General features: G+C 39.4%; 1 protein-coding gene across 1 annotated transcript in view; it reads left to right on the top strand.

Annotated features, from left to right (window-relative positions):
- Window positions 1-23163, top strand: part of LOC132405150 (glutamate receptor ionotropic, delta-2-like) — a 497754-nt gene that overhangs the window by 435891 nt on the left and 38700 nt on the right. The window contains exons 12-13 of the mRNA XM_059989852.1: window positions 10866-11010; window positions 20401-20596. Coding sequence (XP_059845835.1) covers window positions 10866-11010; window positions 20401-20596 — 341 coding nt within the window. The remainder of the gene's footprint in view (window positions 1-10865; window positions 11011-20400; window positions 20597-23163) is intronic.

The following is a 23163-nucleotide window of genomic DNA, read 5'->3' as shown; positions in this document are numbered from 1 at the left end:
TTCAATTCCTATTCTTTCCCTTGATATGTTTGAAATTTCCAATACCATCCTTGAACACTCCTGTGGCATCATCCAGTACCAGTCTTGATTTGTTTTCAGTTGATTTTATTTTAGGTGGTCCTGTATGCAAACACTGAATGGATCTCTAATCAAGTTGTAGTTGTTTCAGCCAATTTCATTGCCACAATGGCGGTGCTTCTGTTTTTACCACATACGTGGCTTATTGATTGTTGTATTTCACTGTTATGAATGCCATTCCCATAGGAGTTTTCTTTTCTTTGATATAGATTCTTAGTTGGATATTTGCAGGATTCAGTTCAGTATCATTGAAATGCATTTCAAACTCATTTTGTGGAATGACTGACGAGCAGACCCAGAGTCCAATTCCAATTTAATTGATTTGCTATTCATAGCTGGTGTGAGCTATGGTGCTTGTCTCTTGTTGGTTTTGATATTATAAATCTCAAGGCTACTCAGTCCTCTGTCACTCCCATCAGATTGTTTCATCAACAGTGTGCAGATTAATGCTCCTTTTGAAGGTGCAACTTGACTCTTTACCTTTTTCTCTACCCTGTGCTGGCCATTTTTTGATTGCCTGACATGCTCTTTGATTGTAACCTACTTTATTGCGTTTTCTGCACATTTTACCTTGAAAGTTGCATTAGTCTCGTGTATCTGAGCCTCTGCCATAATGGTAACATGATTTGTTCAGCCAGGCAGGTTTCTATTTAGATGTTGCAATTTTGTTCATGCTCACCTTCATTCCTGACTGCAACTCAATTGTGTCTCTGGCTGAGGTTTCCATTTATACAGCAATTTCAACTGCTCTTTTAGATGTGAGTTGTGCTTCAGTTAGGCATCGTTTTTGAATGTTTTCTTGGAAGATTCCACAATCTAAATGATCTCTTAGTGCATCATTTAGCCCATTACCGAACTGACAATGCTCAGACAATTTCTTCAATTCAGTCACATATGTTGAAATGGACTCCTCTTCCTTTCGACTCCATTTATGAAACCTAAAGATTTCAATTATCAACAGTGGTTTCAGATCTAAATGTTTATGATATCAGCAATGCTCATTCCAGCTGTTTATTTGGACAGTCAAACTTCTAAGCAAACTGTCTGCTCTTCCACCAGTTACGCTCAGCAACACAGGCACTCATTTCTCATTGGCTATTTCAAATGCTTCAACATATTGCTCAATCCATTCAGTATAACATCCAATTATCTGTTGTGCAATTGAACACATCTTTCTGTTCAACGTAGCCAACCATTTCCACTTCCAGAGCCACAAAATCCCGAAACTCCAAAGGAGAGCCAATCTTCTAGGCTGTGTCCTTGGTATATCGAATAACAGCTAATTGTGAGACCCCGAAAGCAGGCCCCATTCCTCCAAAGAACTGAAGTCAGCATATAGCTCCAGGCCAGGGTCTTCAAAAGAGCCCTGAAAGGGAAAAATATAGATATTAAAGATGGAAGTAGAGCTGTTTTGTAAGCTGCAAGTAAAGGAGTTGCCATTAGGCACCATTGTCGCCTAAGCTCCACCCCCCACTTATTTAGCGATACAGTAAGCCCTTTCAGCCCATCACACCACACCTGATAAAAACTAATCTAATCAGGGAACAATTTACAATGACCAATTAACCTACTTGGTACATCTTTGGCCTGTGGGAGGCAGCTAGAGCACCCAGGAAAAACCAATATGTTCCATTGGGAGGATGTACAAGCTCCTTATAGATAGCTCTGGAATTGAAGTCTGAACTTCAGATCGCCCCCAAGCGTAATACAGTTGTCGTAGCCAGTATGCTGCAATGGCATCTATCTCTTGTCTGTCTTTCTCCTCCTTTCAAAGAAAAATGTGCTGCACTTTTTTTAAACACGAATGTCTCACTGTACTTCTTTTAACTTTAACATCTCTCTGCAAAGAAAGAAACATGCCTCATTCTGTTATTAATCTACCCTATATTACCACATTCCATTATATAATGAATCCATCTGTATGAAAAGAATGCAAGACAAACTTTTCAATGTAAATTGATACAGTACATGTGTCAATAATAAATCAATTTAATTTCCAGGACTAGGACTTTTCTGTCTGTGGTCCTTGCTGGCTTCACTGGCTGTTGCTGAGGTTCTTCACTGCCGACCCCCAGGATGTAGCTACTGCTGCCCTGGCTTGCCCTTTTTTTTTGCACTTTCAACTGGAACTTGCTGATGCTGGTTTGAGTTTGGCTGTGGCCCTTGTCTTTCCTAAGGATGTGGGAATGGCTTGCTGCTGGAGTTCAGTCAGATCCTTGCTCAGGCCTTCCAAAAATTGTTCTTGCCTTAACCAGTTGGGTGGCAAGGAAGGAGTGACACTATTAATCACTTCAGTGGATGCTGGGTTTTTGAGAAGCATTGGATGGAACCAGCAAATAAGTTAAAGGCAAGAAGCCAAGGCTCCATTAAGTCTGCTCTCTATAGTTTCTCTCTCCCTAGACTGATAGTTATGTTAAATATTCAGGCCCTAATCATGGACTTACATGTGGCCGGTAACATCTGTTGTTACTGTGGTATGACTAACCTGTGAAATCAGACTGAATCTCTGGCCCTGCTAGTTCTGTGGATTTGGAACTAGTCTGAGAACAGCTTGGCCAATGTTCCCATGATTCCAAGCTTGCTTTTTCTGGAGAACTGCTTGGTCACACATACATGCAAAATATTCAAAGTAAATTCTCTTGTTCAAGAGAAAATTGTGTGTGTCAATTCAAGGGCAGAAATGCACTAAAATTATTGTAACAAATAAGAACTACAGAATTCCAGAACTGAATATTTTCCATCAAAGCAACCTTAAAAGGAAGTTGGGGAAAATGTTGAAAGGGTTCCAATGATAACCTTTGAAAACATTTCTCGTTTTAATAACTTATCTTGTTTTCTTTTACGTTGAAAAATCATGCAAATGGAAGCAGCATATCAAGGAATTATGGACCAATTAACAATTATCTTGGGATATTGCTACAGTTTATAATTCAGGAAAAAAATGGTTGAGCATCTTGTAAGTGTCAGCATGGATTTGTAGAGAATGGACCAGAATACTGAATGTTTTTTTTGTGGAAAATGCATTATCTGGTTCATGTGCTATTTATTAGTGATGAGTATTTCTACCTCAATGCCGACCTATGCTCAAGGTTTGGAGAGGAGAGTGTACACTTCCATACTGATGGTTTTCAGAGCAATTCTAGGCACTACAAATTTGGAAAAAAATATTGAAAATTAACAAAATATCCTACAGATTTTGAAAACATGAAACAAAAGCAGAAAATGCTTGCCAACACACATGAAATGCAGGTGGAACTCAGCAGGTCAGGCAACATCGATGCAAATGAAGTTGAAGCAGTTGAAGTTTTGGGCTGAGACCATTCTTCAGGATTGGGGAGGAAGGGGGAATGTGCCAGAATATTAAGGTGGGGGTATGGGAAGGAGGATAGCTAGAAGGTGTTCGGTGAAGCCCAATGTGTTGGAAAACGAAAGGGCTGGAGAGAAATGAATCTGATGGAAAAGAAAAATGAACCATAAGAGAAAGGAATGGAGGAGGGGTCTCAGGGGCACGTAAGAGACAGGTGAGAAGAGGAAGGATGCCAGAGTGGGGAATAGAAAAAGAGGGGAGGAGGAGGAGGGTTTTTTTTTTATTGGAAGGAGAAATCAATATCAGGTTGGAGGCAACCCAAATGGAATACAAAGTGCTGCTCTTCCAAACTGAGTGTGGCCTCATCATGGCACAAGAAAGAGGGAATGGACTGACATGTTGGAACAAGACTGGGAATTGGAATTAAAATGTTAAGTCATGGGGAAGTTCCACTTTTGGAGGACGGAGCGATGTGCTCAATGAAGTGGCCCCTCCAATTTACAACAGGTTTCACCAATGTAGAGGAGGCCGCATCGGGAGCACCAGAAATAATAGACGACCCCAGCAGATTTGCATATGAAGCATTGCCTCACCTGGAAGGACCATTTGGGGCCCTAAATAGAAGTGAGAGAGGGGGTGAATCAGTAGCTGTAGCACCTTAGCTGCTTGCAAAGCTAAGTGCCAGGAGGGAGATTAGTAGGGAGGAACAAATGAACGAGGAAATCATAGAAGGAGTGATCCCTGTAGAAAGTGAAGGGATGGGGGGTTAGGATATGTTTGATGGTAGGATCCTTTTGGAAATGGTGAAAGCTGTGGAGAATGATGTGTTGGATGTGGAGGCTCATGAGGTGGTTAGTAAGGACAAGAGGAACTTTATCACTGTCACTGTGCCGGCAAGATGGGGGGAGCACCAATGTCTAGGAAACAGAGCAGATGCGAGTGAGGGCAGCATTTAATGGAAGAGAAAACCTGTTCTTTAAAGAAGGAAAATATCCCAGATTTCCTGGAAAGGAAAACCTCATCCTGGGAATAAATGCAGTGGAGTCGAAGGAACTGAGAAAAGGAAATAGTGTTTTTACAGGAGATAGTGTGGGAAGAGGTATAATCGAGTTAACTGTGGGAATCAGTTTGTTATAAAAGATGCTGGTCAAAAATTTGTCTTCAGCGAAGCAGACAGAGAGATTGAGAAAAGGGAGGGAGGGGTCAGATATGGACCAAGTGAATTTAAGGGCAGGATGGAAGTTGGAGGCAAAGTTGATTCAAAGATGATTAAATTGATGAGCTAAGTATGGGTGTATAAATTGACAAGCTAAGCATGGATGCATTAACAACCAATCCTGTCATTAATGTAGCAGAAGAATTGGGGAGAATTACTGGAGATGAATTGTTCTACGTAGCCAATGAAAATTCAGGCATAGCTGGGGCCATTGTGGGTGGCCATGGTTACTCCTCATGATGGGAGAAAGAGGGAAGAGCCGAAGGAAAAATTGTTGAGAGTGTGGACCAGTTTTGCCAGTTGGAGGAGTGTGTTAGTGGAGGGAAACTGTTTGGTTCTTTTATTGAGAGAGAAGTGGAAATGTTCAGCAAATTAGGCAGCATTCCAAGTGTTGAAATACAAGGAAAGTTTTAACAAGCAGATGCTGTGTTACATGGAATTTAATGGTTTGGAGATGGTTTGTTTAAAGTTTTCAATATTTATAAAGAGAGTAGATTATTGAGTGTGAAAAAAACTAATTGAAGAATTCAAGATTAGGATCACAATCAAGAAATCGATATTTTTCAAGATTCAAGATTTTTTAATGTCATTTCCACAACGCAAGTCTAAGGAAAACAAAATAATTGTTACTCCAGATCCGATACAGCACAAAAAATGATAAGATAAAGAACACAATAATAAAAAGACAAAAAATATTTATACACAAGATAGCATTATATCCAGCACATAGATTGAATGTACATCCATAAAGTGATGTTAGGCACAGGAGTGTCTGTACATAAAGTGACTCTGACAGTAAATGATAAAGTAGTGGTGGTGAAGGGTGTGCAGGTCTGGGTTAGTCGGAGGAGTTGTTGATCAGTCTTACTGTTTGGGGGAAATAACTGTCTTTGAGTCTTGTGGTCCTGTTGTGGTTGTTACCCAGCCTTCTTCTTGATGGGAGTGGGATAATAGTACATCAGCAGGTTGGATGGGATCCTTCATGATGTTACAGGCCCTTTTCTGCCACCATTCTGTATATATGTTCTTGATGTTAGGTAGGTTGCTGCTAGTGATGCACTGGGCAGTTTTGATTACCTGCTGTAGAGACTTACTCCATGTTAGAATGCTCTGTATTGCTTATCTGTAGAGGTCATGAATACTGAAGTCTAGCTTGCTTCAGGCCTAAAGTTGGAAAATACTTCTGCATACTGAATTGGATTGGAACTATCTTCTGTAAACAGTGATTAATGGTAGATTAATTGAGGCCTTCCATTAGTTGGAGTTGACCAAGGATATTGTGGCCTAGCTCTCTATGTTCAGTCTATACACAAGCCAATATACAAGTCTTGGCAGTGTGATATGGAGAGCAAGTTGTTGATGGATTAACTATAAATTGTTAATCAGTGATTTGTAAGTTTGTTTTTGGAAAGTCATTGAATGTTCCAAAGAAAAGTTGGTTGTATTAAATTTAGTTCCAGATCATCAATGATCACATTGATTGGAAGCATAGGCTAGAGTTGCTGTTTCCTCTTCATCACCAAATACCTAAATAATATTAAGAATAAATATTCTAAGTATTTGTGATCAGCTGTGAAATTTTGTAGCCAGTTCAATAGGTACATTTCATGTCAGAAAAATGTATACAATATACATCTTGAAATTCATTTTCTTCGCAAACATCCACAAAAACAGAGGAGTGCCCCAAAGAATGAATGACAGCTAAATGTTAGCACCCCAAAGCCAGCCCCCCAGCTCCTCCCTCCTACGTACAAGCAGCAGCAAATCAATAAACCCCCCCACCAACAAAAAAAGCATCGGCACCCCCACCGAGCACTCAAGTGTGCAGCAAAGCATCAATAAAGACACAGACTTGCAGTACCCCTACTCATTCTCCCAGTAATTCAACATACCACAGGCTCTCTCTCTCTCTCTCCCTAATAAGGGAAAAAGAGGTGGCCCCGTTTCACAGCGAGAGGGGAGACATAACCAACAACTTGCTGATTTATGATGTTAAAAGCCTGTTGCATTGCTTTTTCCGAGCTCTGTGCCCAGAAAATCAGCCCTGGAAAGGACACACAGCCAGCAGCTAACTCGCTGCTCTTGATTTTCTGTGTTCTCCCACGATGCCTCAGTCAGGGGCACCGACCTTGAATCAGCTCATGTCTAGAGCCACCAAAATTCAGCACCCTGAAGGCATGCTTGCCTCCCAGGCATGTCCTAGGGATATCAAAAAGCAGCTGGTCATGAGCCCCTGAGAGCGGGTCCCATTCCTGCAGAGAACCAAAGTCAGAGTGTAACTCCAGGTCAGGATCTTCAAAAGAACCTTGAAAAGAGAAAAAAGAGATATCAAAGATAGAAATAGGGCTGTTTCTGAAGATGCAAGCAAAGGAGTCACCGCGCAGTGCCATCGTGACTTTGCTCCGCCCTCCGATTTCACCTCTTGATGCACTTTTCCCTTCTGTTTCTCTCATGGATTCTACATTTGATATAGATTTCCTGAGTATCCTGTCCTTCCATCAATTACTGTATCAATCTGCCTGTAGATGCTCATGCCAATCATCTTTGAAGAGTGTCATAAAACCCCAATAATAGTTGCTGACAGGCAACCAGTTTAGATTACTGAAAGGAGTGTAGGATCTTTCAGGTTACTGCTTTCATAAACAAATATACAGAGAGAGCTTGAAAGGGTGCATACTTCATTGAAGGCAATTCCTCTCAACTAGCAGCAATATCTGGTACAACAATAGTCATATCACATAGTACACTCAGTTGTTCCAGGCATGTTTATATCATCTGCAACAAAATCTATTGTGCTCTGCTCGCTAGTAATCTTCAAACACCACTTAATTTTAAAGGATGGTCACTAATTTCCCTGCACATCAAATTATTTATTTTTATATTCAGGTTATACCAATCTCTATGCCAATGGGAATGCACTTCATTTCGACAAAGGTATTTTGCATCAAAATAACCTTCCAGGCTATTGGAGGATGCTATTATTTCACAATGGAGGGAAGCCATTGGAACATGTTTTAGAATGTATGTTATATAGCATCTATCTTATAGAGGGATGCCGCGGTAGCATAGCAGTTAGCACGGCGACTATTACAGCTTGTGGCGTCAGAGTTTGGAGTTCAATTCTGCTCTGTTTGTAAGGAGTTTTGCGTTCACCCCGTGAATGTGGATGTTTCATCCAAGTGCTCCAGTTTCCTCCCACCGTCTAAAGTCATACTGTTAGTAGGTTAATTGATCATCGTAAATTGTGCTGTGATTTGGCTGGGATTAAATAGTGGGCTGTTGAACAACATGCATTTTTGGGCCAGAACAGCCCGTTTCACACTGTATCTCTAAATAAATACATACATAAATAAATAAATTCTCTTTCTAAGGACATACTGTATTTGGAGCTTCTTCAGGTATTTAGATTTTGCTTTTGTACTTTGTAGCTTTCTTTATAAAATCTGTCCTTTTTGATTCTACATGTTTATCTTTTTCTCACTTTTTAAATGTGTGTTTCTAAATTTGGAAATATTGAGAAAAGAGTGTAAGCGTATTTCTGATATTACCCCTCCAATATATACAATATTGCAGAGAGTTCATTTGGGATTTATCTCACCATGAACCCAGCCACGTACATTTTATTCACTATTCAGAGTATAAATGTTGCAGGTGATTAGTGATGTAATTTTATTTTTATCAATAAAATGATATGTGCAGGGATTCCATATTTTAGCTTTCCACTTTTGAGCTAAATGTAGACAATTTTCAGGAAACAATGTACAACAGGGGCAGGTTGGTAATGGGTCTTTGGAACATAGAACATAAAACAGCACAGGCCCTTTGGCCAATGATTTTGTGCTGACCTTTTAACCTAGTCTGGGATTAATCTAACACTTCCCTCCCACGTAGCCCTCCATTTTTCTGTGATTTGAAGTTGTTTAGCTTAAGATCTCTATTCTCAGACACTTCAGTGAATGAGTCTACATTGACTTGAAACTCAGCCTGAGTGTGCACGTATACGAATATCCACTGTGTACCGCAGCTCAATGTCTGAAATTGGAGTCACATGGCTCTGGTGCGGAGACAACAAAAGATGATCATTTTTCTCATTCCACACCACTGAGGAATTTGTTGGAGATGAGGTGTAAGATTTTGGCAAAGAAGATTGAAAAGAGTGTTGAAGCAACGACACAATCTTCTTTAATCTTATTCTGCATTATTGGATTAAATCTGTGATGGGTGCATTAGTTAGTATTATAGCTTGAATTTCATCATGCAGCAGATAAGGATGAGTTTCTATGGACATTTGATAAGGATTCTTGATAAATGAAGCTTCTTGTGCAGTTGAAAAAGGCAGTGTAAGCTGGATAATGATGCTCCCTGCATTATTCTTGGGAACTTTCACACAGTTTAGATAATTTCTGTCGTCCCACTTGAAGAACGAAAATCACACAATGACTCAAGAAGCAATGCTTTAGCAGCTGGGAGGAGACAATTAAAAAGAATCTCAGAAAACAGCAGAGTCCCTGAATTCTTCAATGACATCTCATGTAACAAACCTGCTGTCACAGGAACCAGGCCAGTGAATTTTCAGTGCTATGACTTTGTGAAAATCATATCCATATTTTAGGCAAGGAAACCAAAAGTGCACATAATTCTCTCCAAAACTCTTATAATTACAGTAAAATGTTTTCACTCCTGTACCCTCATCCTCTTGTAACAGAGGCCAGCATGCCATTTGCCTTCCTAAATGCAAGTTATACCAGTGTATTGGCTTTCGGTAACTTGTGTCACTTTGAAACCAACAGATATAAAAATCTGTTATTATCTTGAAAAAAATAGATCTTTTCTCTATTTGTGCACTCAGGTGGATGATTTAACATTTTTCAAAATTGTATTTGATCTGAGATATTCTTGTCCTGTTATTTAGTTTATCTACACCCTTAAAGCCTCTTTACATCTTCCTCCCTAACTTTAATAACTCATAAGCATACAACATAAACTATATTATGACAATCAGTTCATACACCTTGACCTTGGAAACTATGCTTAAATCCATAATTGTCACCGTTTTGGATTGTGGGAATGACTCCAGTTGCAGTAATATGAAGTAATAAAGGTGATTTGTTATTGAAAACACTAATCAAAATAATTTTTTTTAACTAATTGTTTTATGTGGCAAAATATTTGTATTATGGCAGCACATACTAAACCAGAAATTACAAATCTGTTGAAACTTGAAAATATGCAAGTCTGAAAGGAGGCAACATAGAAGTTAGCACAATGCTATTGCAGTGCCTGCTACAGGCGACTGCAGTTTTATCTATTTTAATTTATTTTATTTAGTGATACAGCAAAGAGTAGGCCCTTCTGGCCCTTAGAGCCATGCTGACCCAGTAACATCACAACCCTGATTAACCCTAACCTAATAACAGGAAAATTTATCATGACCAATTAAACTACTCCGTATGTCTTTGAATTTTGGGAGGAAACCAGAGCACCCACGGAAAGCCCATGCATTCCACGAGGAGAACATACAGAAACTCATTACAGAACCGTGCCGGAATTGAACTGTGAATTCCAGAATGCTCCAGGTTGAAATAGTATCGTGCTAACTGCTATGCTATCCACTCATGGGTTCAATTGCCTCCCCTGTCTGTAAGGAGTTTGTTCATTCTGTTTCCTTCAGGTGCTCTGGTTTCCTTCTACATTCCAAAGATATCCACGTTAGTGTTAGTAAATTGTGGGCATGCTTTGTGGCACCAGAAGTGAGGCAACACTTTCAGTCAGCCCCTAGCAGGTACTTGGACTATGTAGGTCAGTGATGCAAAATGATGTGTTTCACTGCATGTTTCAATGTACATGTGACAAAGAAGTTAATTTTTATCTTCATCTTTAAACTTATTAATGAAGGTGCCAGAAGTGATGACTAGAGTTATTTTGTTTCCTTTATTTTTAGTCTGAAACTACATTTAGTGGATCTAATTTTATATGTGACCCATTAAGCAGTGCTCAAAGATTCCCTTACAGGATTGAGAGAGTAAGTTTCCAATGAAACAAGAAAGGAAAAGTTTACATTTGTGCAATTAAATTAGTCTCCCATGCCATGGATCTATAAACACTAGAGTTTAATGCAAAGGAGTACCCGAGATTCCATTTTCTGCACGATATCTTTCTAATATCACTCAATTCACCTTATGAGTGAATTACTATCCTGACACTTAAATCATTGAGCTAATTTAGAAGCATGCAAATACTAATTTGTACCATGTTTTTTTCTAGGCACAGGAGGTGAAGTACCCCTGAACACTTTGGCAGTTCGCTTGTTGATGGGTTTTTGGTGGCTCTTTGTGTTTATAATTATTTCAACATACACTGCAAATCTAACTGCCATCTTGACCAGTAATCGTATTGAAAACCCTGTACGGTAAGATATTTCTATTATTTATCAGTCCTGATGAAGGGTCTCGGCCCAAAACATCAACTATGTATTCCTTTCCATAGTGCTGTATCACCTTCTAAGTTCCTCCAGCATTTTCTATGCATTGCTCAGAACAGAAGGTGAGGAGAAATCTCTTTAGCCAGAAGGTGTGAATCTGTGGGATTCATTGCCACCGATGGCTGTGGAGACCAAGTCATTCAGTAGCTTTATAGCAGAGGTTGATAGGTTCTTGATTACTAAGAGCATCAAAGGTTAAGGGGAGAAGGCAAGAGAATGGTGTTGAGAGGCATAATAAATCGGCCGTGATAGAATGGTGGGGCAGATCCAAAGGGCTAAATGCCCTAATTCTTTTATGTTGTATGACTTTATGGTTATTTTATGGCACCAGAACATGTATATGACTCAGCTATGCTTTACACGTGCTTTGATGCAATTGTATGCTAGCAAATTATATGTCATGGGGCAGATTATGATGGACCTGGTCCCTATGTCCCTCCTCCTTTTCATTCTTGATTTCACTGCCGTCTAAAAGTGAACTGATAATATGGAATATTTCCTGAATGTATGGTTCCCATTTATGACATTCTAAATAATGTTATGGTGTTTATCTATAGTTTCTTAACAGATTGGCACTCTATTTTGCAAATAGTTAATAAATACTGGGCTCAAAATATATTTAAATTACACTTTGTAATTGAGAGGAATATTTTATGAATTCATTTTTACCTTGCCAGTCTCTATAATTATATGTATACAATACGAACTAACTTAGATTCATAAAAACATTAAAATAGAAGGAGAAGGCCATTCGGCCCCTCATGCCTACACTTCCAACAAATGGCAGTGAGGTGCATGTTTGTGCTTGAACATCTACCTCCATGTCCCTTTTCTGCATTAATCCCATATCCTTAATTCCCGAACAGTCACAATTGCGCTAAACTCTATTTTGCACAAATCTTTTAAATAGATCCTTTTTAAGATGGATTTGAGTAACTTTTTTGTCAGAACTTGTTTTAAAAAAACTACATGGAAATTTGAAAATTCTGGATTTACCCAGGAAGTGCTGCATTTCCAGTTAATGTCCCCACCTTCCGGTACTGTGCGAGATGAGTGGTGGGGTGGGGATATGTCTCTAACAAAGGAGGTGTAAAGCCTTCCTTCCTTCCACTGTTGTGCAGGTCACCTTGGGCAATGTGAAGCAGCTGCTTACCTCTCCCCCCACAGTTCAGAGTCATGTAAAGCCTGGGAGCAGGTGGTGGATGGTCATATGAGCAGCTGGTGTACATCAAAAGTCTGATTATGTGACCACTGATGCAGTCAGACAATCTCTGTGGAGTATTGATAATGGCTGGGACCATCCATTTTATGAAGACTCTGCCCAGTAGGACAATAGCAAACAACTTCTGTAGAAAAATTTGCCAAATACAATTATGGTCATGGACCACAGTTGCTCATGTCACATGACACGGCACATAATCAACTGTGCAAATATATATTTGCTGGGGTGCCTAAGAGTTTTACACAGTACTATATTTGTCAATATAGGATGGGTAATCAGTTTGTAAATCTGCTGGGAGCAAAGGATGTTGAGAATGAAAAGGTTGGCATGCTGCAGGAGGGGTATGGGACAGTTGGCAAAGGAAGAGTGCCAGGGACAGGAGGTGGCATGGGTGCAGACACACCCAGCTCTGAAACACCAGGCAAGGTCATTTGATTCCAGATGTTTGGTTTATTGAGCATTACAGATGTCTCGTTGATGCTTTCCGCTCCCTCCCCTCTCTCTTCCCCTTTTCCCACCCATGATTCCCCTCTCCCTTCCCACTGTCAGCCTACAACAGAGACCCATGTCACAATCAGGTTTATCATCACTCAGATATTTCATGATTTTTTTCCTGCAGCAGCAGTACAGTGCAATACATAAAATTACTACAGTACTATGCAGAGGGCTTAGATACTGTAGCTATATATGTGCCTAAGATTTTGCACAGTACCATGTATATTCAGCTCTTCCCAATAAATAACAGACTCCTCTTAATCCTCATACATTATGATATTCCCATTCTATTTAGCACTGAATACCATAATAAACCTGCACTAAATTTAGCGCTCAGCGAAAAAAACTGTACATACTCGTGGAAATATCTGTGCATTTAAAAGAAAAATGCTGTAATTTTTAACTCCTTCTTTCACTGATATTCTTGCTATGGAAGACATTCATATATAAAACAAACGCTTGAAAATATCCAGAAGCAAAATAATTAACTAGATCACACTAATGTCTAAGTGGTGGTTCTAAAAAGAAGTGCTTCACAGCTGTAGTGGTTAAATCAGCACATTTAGGACTTCCGTACTTTTGCTACAGTGTAGAAGTGCTCGAGATCAGTTACATTGAGCTTACAAGCAGTTCAAAATTGAGCGGAGAGGCCAGATATCTTTAACTTTGTAGCTGGCCCATCATCTTTATACTAACCATAGCTGGCACAACTAGTCTGATTGTGCTAATTTGATCTGTATTAAAAAGATTACAAAAAAAAAATAAATAGTTTCCTCCCTTTATCTTTAGTTAATTTTAATGTTTCAATTAATTTTAAGTTAAATAAATTTTTAGATTAATTTGGTTTTTTTTATTCTTTTCTAAATGTCTCTGACCATCAGAGACCAAGAATGAAAAGGAAAGAAACAGCAAAAATGTTGTTTGACAGCTTAAGCTGACTATTGGGGATCAGGAAGTCCAAGGGTAAGAACTTAGTTTTCATCACCTGCCAACTAGTCACTGTTTGTTCATGGTCAATCCAGAAAATGGAATGGCCTCAGTAACAAGGCCAGCAGAATGTCAGGAACCATGGGTGTGCAAAGTGCAAATATGACCGTGGGCATCATAGAAGAAGCGAACACTAGAATCCAAGATGGTGCCATGTACGGTGAGCTCTGTACCAACTTTATAGTGTACTGCTAATTTCTGCAATTTCCTTTACATTTCTTGTTCAAGGAGCTGATTGTCACAACAGATATGATTAACTGACTCTTCTGAACATTGGGAAGATGGCATTAACCCACAATTTGCTGTCTTTTCTATACTGGGAACTCCTTGTGCGATCCATGGGAGGCTTATTTATTTCACCGTCGGCCAGGTCTCCACGAAGCATTAAAAAATTACATTCCTTTGTTTCCTGTCAGATCACCGGCAGTTGGTAAGAGTGGGCTCCCACACCTCTGCCTCTCTGACCCTCGACACAGGTGCCCCTCAGGGCTATGTCTTGTGCCCCTCCTTTACTCTCTGTATATCCATAACTGTATATCCATATCACAGCTCCAATCTGCTAACTAATTTTGTTGACAATACTACATTCATTGGCCTTATCTCATATATCTCATATAATAATGAGGCAGCCTACAGGGAGGAAGCCATCACCTTGAAACAGTGGTGTCAAGAGTACAACCTTTCCCTCAATGTCACAAAAACAAAGAAGCTGATTGTGGACTACAGGAGGAATGGAGACAGACTAACCTCTATTGATATCAGTGGTTGAAAGGGTGAACAGCTTTAAGTTCCTTGGCATAACTTGATGGCATAAACATCACTGAGGATCTCATGTGCTCTGTAGATTCCAGCTGTGTGGTGAAAGAAGCAAATAGCACCTCTTTCACCTCAAATAGTTGAAAAGTCTGGCATAAGTCCCCAAATCCTAAGGACTTTCTACAGAGGTACAGTTGAGAGCATCTTGACTGACTGTATCACTGCCTGGTATGTGAACTGTACTTCCCTCAATCACAGGACTCTGCAAGAGTGGTGCAGACAGCCAAGCAGTCTGTAGATGTGAACTTCCCACTATTCAGGACATTTACAAAGACAGGTGTGTAAAAAGGTCCCGGAGAATCATTGGGTTGTCATGCCAATCACTAACTTTTCCAGCTGCAATTATCAGGGAAACGGTCCCGCAGAATTAAAGCTTGGACCAGCAGGCTCTGGGATAGCTTCTCCCACCAGGCCATCAGACTAATTAATTCAGGCTGATACACTTTTATTACTATGCTTTATGACTGTACTGTTGTACATATTATTAATTAGAAATTAGTATAAATTGCACATTGCACATTTAAACAGATGTAACGTAAAGATTTTACTCCACATGTATGAGAAGGATGTAAGAAATAATGTCAATTCAACTCAGTTCAATTTACTAGCTTCGTCAATATCTCTTCCAGTGACATAAAATATGGACTGATATATTTAAGTATATGTTTGCATGAAAATGTGTGATTCAATCCATGCAATTGTATCTGTCTCTATTGAAGAGAGAGTCCTCTACCTCCTTCTCTTCCATTCTTAGTTTTACTCATTTAATTTTTCCCACAATTTTATCAAACTATTATTTATAAGAGTTGCAACAAGCCATCTTTCCATGGGCATAACTGTTCTTAGCCTTACTTTGTGTTACCTGTAGTTGAATTTTATATAACAAAAGCTTAAATCATTCTTGAATATTGCTTTTATTGTCTTTGTATGTCAATTCTACAATTTGAAGAAAAGTATGAAGAATCTGGATCTGGGATTGACAGCAAGGTTAACCAGTGGATTATGCTCAGTTGGGAGTTGAGAGATGGAGTGAGATCAGGGCTTGGCTCCACTGATTGGGGTGGGGTCAAGGGGATGGGTTGTAATGCCCAAAGATGGGTTGCAGTTATGGGAGGGGAACTTTGCCATAGACGTCAAAAGATCATTTATGCAGTGAAGCTCAAAACATTCTAGAGTGGGTAGAAGAATGATTGCCCGAGGAGAGCAAAGTTCAAGGGGGCAAATTGGTTGTAATCTGCTTGCAGAAGCCCCTTTTAAATTTACAGCTTCAGAAGGAGCAAAGCTCCCAAACTAACATTGTCATAAGGGTGCTCAGTCATAACTGCTCCCTGGAATAATGTGACCTAATTTCCTAAACAACAGTCCAAAAGAGAATTGCACAGGAATAAAAATCATACCGTATATGGATGATGCAAATATCATGTCAAATGTGTTAGGGTATTTCTGAGTGGAAATGGCTGGTCAAATTCTTGACGTGGCATTATTCAACCTGGACCTGGCCACAGTTGCATTACACTCTGGAACAAAGTGACTTCAGGTTTTTCTTCTAAGAGACAACAGCTTTTGTCGAAGTTGTTTCATGCCTGTTGTTTCAGTCACTATTAACTATGAAGATTCCCACATCTTGTGCTTTTCTCATTGAGGTCTTTCACATCTAGTGGAACTATTCCTGGCATGAAGGAAGAATGGATGAAAGATGGCAGCATATTAAGAAACATGCACACAAGAGAAAGCAATTCAGAAGAGGTTATAATAGTAAAATGAAGAGATGCCTTGGAAGAGACATGCTAGGATTTAAATTTACATGCAAAAGCAAATAGGATATTAGAATTTTCAAGAATGAAGGTGACTTCAGCATTGTTGTATCCAAAGCAGGGGAAGTGAAAATCAAGGGTGTAGCTGGAGAAATAATTTCAGGGAATGAATGCGATCAAATTGCATATCTTCACCAGTCATCTGGCAGAGGTCCTTTCATAAGACTCCAGAAATGAAAGTATAGAGGAAAAAGAGCAAGAAGAGGAGCTAAGAAATAGACATTTGAAACTAAAGACCACCTTGGTGGGGGGATGGAGGACAGCAAGATGGCTTCAGCCACACTGCCTCTGGTGATCTCATTCATCATTTTAACAAGGATACAGATGATGTCATGTGTGACTTTGGCAAGGGTAATAGTGTACCACAGATGGAATTTAAACAGCTGGGAATCCGGGGAAAAGAAGCAGACAATAATTGGAGTGGGAGTTTTTTCAAAATGGTTAATAATGTTCCTTATCTAGTGCAAAGTGATATACAGTCTGAAACTGAGTGCATAAAGTTAGACAATAAGTATTTGGGAAGTGCAGAAGTAAGTCAATCCAGAGTTCAATACGAACAGATCTGGAAGGAGGTGTTGGGAGGGTTAATGGATGAAGCATAACAAAATAAATGAGGGATGGCTCTAACTGTGATTGAAACAATGAGAATAGTGAGGCCACATCAGATGCCACGATCAAGGATATTTCTGAGAATTTGTGTTGAAGCATTTGTTCTGAAGGAGAGACTGTAAGTTTAGGGCAGAAATTAAGCTGAATTGAAATGAGTGAATTCTATGAAGATAAGAAGTCACTAATTTCAGAGGTTGAAGGTGAACATACTCTTTATACATCAGAATCACTGATATATCGATCATAGAACAGTATAGCGCTCTACAGGCCATTTGGCCCATATTGTTTAAATGGTTCAAAATCTTTTCATTTAATGCTGGAGAACTTAAGCAATATACAAGCTGAAATTCTTGCTCTTCACAGAAATCCATAAAAACAGAATAGGAACCTAAAGAATAAGTGACGGTAAAACATGTTGGAACCCCAAATCCCCTCTTCTCCCCCCACGCTCACACACAGGCATCAACTCTCCCCCTCCCCCCCACATCCAGCAAAAAGCATCAGCGCCCACCACCCCCCGAGCAAGCAATAGCAAAGCCCTGAAAAGAGAGACCATGATCTGCAGTACAACAAAAACTATTCATTCACCCTGGTAATTCAACATGCCACACGTTCGCTGTCTCTCTAAAAAGAGGCAGAGAGGTGTCACACAGCAAGAGGAAAAACAGCTTGCTGATTGCCTGCCGCGTTGCTTTGTTACGAATGCTGTGACTCGAGAATCGGCAGCAAACTCTTCCCCACCATTGAGAAATGAGAGAGAGCATTTCAAGTACGGAGACCTCCAACAGCTTATTTGCTATATGCGATGTTCCATTTTCTGTGCAACGCTTCAGACAGCAACACCAGCTTGGAGTCGATTCATCCACAGAGTTTCAGAACCCTTAAGGCATGCATTTCTTCCAGGACGCATCCTTGGGATATCGAAAAACAGCCAGTTGATGAGCAGGAACCATCACTGTAAAGAACCGCACCATGAGTAGAACTGTAGATCAAGGACTCTGACAGAACCCATCCACCTTGAAAAGGAAGAAAGGAGAAATTAAAGGAAGAAATTAAGCTGTTTTCACAGATGAGCTCAAAGAAGTTTCCCGTGGCGCCATCTTAACTCCAAAGGTTTCCAACCCTTTAAACTACTCCATGGTCAACCTAACCCTTCCCTCCCAAAGAGCCCTCCTTTCCTTCTTTCATCCATGCACCTATTTAAGCATCTCTTAAGTGTCTCTAATTTTTCTCTGTCTAACTCCATCCCTGGCAGTGTGTTCCATGTACTTACCACTCACTGTAAAAAAAAACCTATCTCTGACATCTCAGCTATAACTTCCTCCTAAACACCTAAATGTTATGCCGCCTTGTATTAGTTATTTTTGCCCTAGGAAAATAGAAGCTGGCTGTTGAGTTTATCTATGTCTGTTATCAATTTGTAATCCTCCAGTATATCAAGTCATCTCACATTCTCCTTCTCCACAGAGAAAAGCCCTAAATTGCTCAACCTATCCTCTTAAGACATGCTCTTCAATCCAAGCAATATCTTGATAAATCTCCTCTGCATCATCCCTAAAGCTTCCACATCCTTTCTGTAAGGAGCTGGCCAGAACTGAACACAAAATTCCAAGCGTAATCTGAATTATACAGAGTTTTACCAAACTGCATTATTACCTTGCTGCTCTTGAACTCAGTCCCTCAACGAATGAAGGTAAACATACAATTCACCTTCTTAATCTCCCTATGATTTTGTGATGCAATTCTGAGGGACCTATAGACATGAACCCCCAAGATCCTCTGTCTATACTGTTAAGAGTCTTGCCATTAACCCTGATTTTTCGCTTCAAGTTCAATCTTCCAAGAGAAATAATTTCACACTTTTTTTGACTGGAACTCTATCTGCCACTTCATTGGACACAGAACACCACTGGTCACTGACTTCCAGCCAGATAACATTCCAGATATTGTCAGCTTCTGCTTCTGTGGGCATTCAATTCTGAATCCACACAACCAAGTTTTCCTGGATCTCTGGGTGAGCCTACCATGGATGAGGAAGCTTGCAAATGAACTTCAAGCTTAAGTTCTATTTATTGTCATTAAACCGTATACATGTATACCACCAGATGTAACAAATGATTTGAAAATACACGTGGACTAAGATGTTAACTGGCCTGTGCTATCATCAGTGGGATCATCAGTTGATCTGCCACCTGTCTTCAGGAGTTTCAGCCCGCTTATGATCAAGACTCCCTCGAGGTGGTGGGCCAGCAGTGCTGAAGCACCGCCTCCCACTGATGAGCTTAACAACTTGACATCTGCCTCTATCAGAGTTGTTGGTCACTTTCATCCAGCAGATTCCTCTAGACTAAAAGTTACACAACACAGTACATATAACTCACACACATAACACATAAAGTAATATCACTACTAGTACATTAACAAATAATAAGGTGCATTTATGACCTAATTTAAAAAGCAAACAGTATAATACTACTGGCACTTTACAATGATGAGAGCTGGTGGTGGCAGGGAGGTCAGTAGTCTTACAGCCTGGGGGTAATAGCCATTTCCTATCCTGTCAATTCTTGCCCTAATGCTTTGGTAGCTTCTGCCATATGGTAGAAGATCAAGGAAATTGTTGGACGGATGTGACGGATCATTGACAATGCTGAGGGCTCTGCGTACATAGCACTCCCGATAAATATCATTGATAAGTGGAAGAGAGACCCCAATGATCCTCTCAGGTTTCCTCACCTTATTATAATCCATATACACCATATCCACTATTCTGCCTCATCAGTATGTTTTGTCACTTCCTCAAAGAATTCACTCAGACTCATGAGGCATGACCTGCTCCTCACAAAGCCATGCTGACTAACCCTACTAAGACTATATTTCTCCAAATGCTTGTGAATCCTGTCCCTAAGAAGCTTCTCCAATAATTTGCCAGCAATGATGTAAGGCTCACTGGTCTATAATTCCCAGGATTATCTTAATTTCCTTTCCTGAACAAAGAAGTAACATTTGCCATCCTTCAATCCTTTTGCACTTCTCCTGTGGCCAGTGAGAACGAAAATATCATTGACAGAGGCGCAGGAATCTCTTCCCTTGGTCATTCTTGATATAATGCAGACTGAATCCAATTGGTAACGATTTTATGCTGGGTCGCCAATAATCTCAAGGGCCAACTATGATGCTCACCACTTCTAACAAACAGAAGTACCCAATTCATGTCTTCTGCTTTGAACTTTGTACTTTGAACTTTTCTGCCAATGCTACATATTAAGCAAGAAGGAATTTTAATTGAAATGCTCTGAGACCAACACTATTAAAGGAATAATAGTAACATGCAGCTAATTGCTGAGTTAACTAATTGTGTTTTCCATAATGCAGATCTTTTCAGGATCTTGCCAAACAAACAGATGTTCCATATGGTACTGTCCTCGATTCAGAAGTTTTGCAAATAATCAAAACCAAGGGTCGAAATCCATTTGAACTTGAACAAACATATGCTCATTTGTGGAACATGATGAACAAAACAAATGGTTTGGAGAATTGTGTAAAGAAAATTCATGATGGAATTCAAAGGGTGAGTGAACAAGTTCATTCAAGATTTTATTTGCTAAGAACATTTAAATGAAACTGTAAATTGGATGATAATCTCACCAACCACCCCATCAGACTCTGTAACCAGCATATCATTTTCCACAGCTTCCACCATCTTCAATAGGAGCCTAGCACCAAATATATCTTTATCTTCTCCTACTCTCCACTTTCTGCAGGTATCAGTCCATCTGTGATTCCCTTGTCCATTTGTCTCTCCCACTTATGTCCCTCCTAGTTCTTATCCCTGCAAGTGCAAGAAGTGTTACACCTACCTATTCATCTCCTCTCCCACCTCCATTCATCCTTGAACAATTCAAAACTTTAAAGTAAAGTTAATTATTTCTAAAAACAAAATCATTTTTTACTTGCCATTCTCGCTCACAGTCATTGCAATGCTTTCAGTTGATTGGATGTGCAGGGTCTCACAGCAGGAACTGTTCTGAGTGTATCTGCTGACACATATTAGAGAAAAATAGAAGACAGCAGGAACAATTTGAAGGAACTTGACAACCAAGTGAAGTATTGATATTAAAAAATAAACTTTGATCAACAAAATGCTCTAATTAAACAGAAATAAAATTTGGATAAATTCTTACAAAAGTACAAATAAGAAGTAAACACAAGTGATTCTGCGAATACTGGAAGTTTAAAGTAACACACAAAGTATTGGGGGAAGTCAACAGGTCAGGCAGCATATATGGAGTGGAATGAACAGTTAACATTTCAGACTGAATCCCTTCATCGGGATGGTGTGTGTTATAAATAAGAAGAGTATGTTATAAAGTCTAGGTTATGCTAACAAAGTCCAAAGTTTATTTATTATCATAGAACCGATGTGTCACCATATACTACCCTGAGATTCATTTTGCCAACATTCACAGTAGAGCAAAGAAATGCAATGGAATCAGTGAAAAACTACAATTGTTGAGAAACAACCAATGTGCAAAAGAAGACAACCCCTGCAAATCTAAATAATTCAAATAATAATAAATAAATAATACTGAGAACATGAGCTGTCGAGTCCTTGAAAGTCCTTGTAGGTTGTGTTCAGTGATCTGCGTTGAGGTGAGTGAAGTTATCCCCTCTAGTTCAGAAGCCTGATGGGTGACAGGTGATAACTGTTCATGGTGGTGTGGCACCTAAGGCTACTGTTCCTCCTTGCCAATGACAGCAGTAAGAAGAGAGCATGACCTTGGATCATGGGTGCTGCTTTCTTGTGGTAGCTCTCCTTGTAGATGTGCTCAGTGGTTGGATTGGGCTGCATCCACTGCATCTTTTGTACAGTAAGAACTGAAGAGGTTAACCATTATTCCATGATGCTTGTGAAGCAGAAAGCTTTTCTTCTATCTTGTAAGAGTGAATGCAAGATGCTGATATTTATAAAGATATAAATGCACAATGAATTGACTCATGGCTTTTTCTCTTAAATATAACCCTATTAATCAATTCATTTATCAACCTCTCTTAGTATGTACATAAGCTATACAATAGCTGATAGTTTCATGATGGCCAACTTGCTCATAGATAACAATCATTCTTTGGTTAGATGGCAAACAGTTAATACTAGCTGCATAATCATCTATTGTTTTACACATCCAAAAGACGTGAGGCTTCTTTTGTGTGCAGATTTTCAACACTGCATCACTGTCTGGTATGGAGGGGCTACTGCACAAGAGTGAAAGAAGCTGAAGAAGGTTGTAAATCTAGTCAGTTCCATCTTGGGTACTAGCCTATGAAATACCCAGGACATCTTCAGAGAGTGGTGTCTCAGGAAGGCAGCATCCGTTATTAAGTACCTGCAGCACCCAGGGCATGCCCTTTTCTCACTGTTGCCATCAGGAAGGAGGTACAGAAGCCTGATTCAGGCTTCGATTCACTCAACGATTCAGGCATAGCTTATTCCCCTCTGCCATCCAATTCCTAAATGGTCATTGAATCTTTGGACACTACCTCACTTTTTTTTTAAAACTACAGTATTTCTGTTCTTGTACGTTTTTAAAAATCTATTCAATATATGTATATTATAATTGATTTACTTATTTATTATTCTTTTTTATTTTATTTTTTTTAATTTGCTAGATTATGTATTGAACTGCTGCTGCTAAGTTAACAAATTTCACGTCACATGCCAGTGATAATAAACCTGATTCTGATTGTGAAATTTCTACAAATCAAAAGCAAAAGATGAATTTGGGATGTTTAGGATTAGTGTTCTTTTATTAAAGGTTTATACAAACTTAGAAAAGGTTACTGGCATTAATGGTAGAATATGAAATTTTAGTGGGATTTTAAAAGGCAAATGGAGTCAAGATTATTTGAAATAAACCAAAGAAACCTAGTTAATAAAAGGCATACTAGATTGAAAGTCTAAGATTCATTTTGATTGACATAATTCATCTTGTAATTAATTCATCAATGACACAACATATGTGGCTTAAACAGTACCTATTCAGACTGTTCAAAATAAACCATGGTTGCTGGCTGACTACATGGTAAAGGAGCTGGAAATTAGGAAGATTAATGCTTCAGCCAGGGTATGACCTTTTGAAA

Source organism: Hypanus sabinus, chromosome 15 (assembly GCF_030144855.1).
Source record: "Hypanus sabinus isolate sHypSab1 chromosome 15, sHypSab1.hap1, whole genome shotgun sequence".
Lineage (NCBI taxonomy): Eukaryota > Metazoa > Chordata > Chondrichthyes > Myliobatiformes > Dasyatidae > Hypanus > Hypanus sabinus.
This window is presented reverse-complemented; position numbering and strand designations above follow the sequence as displayed.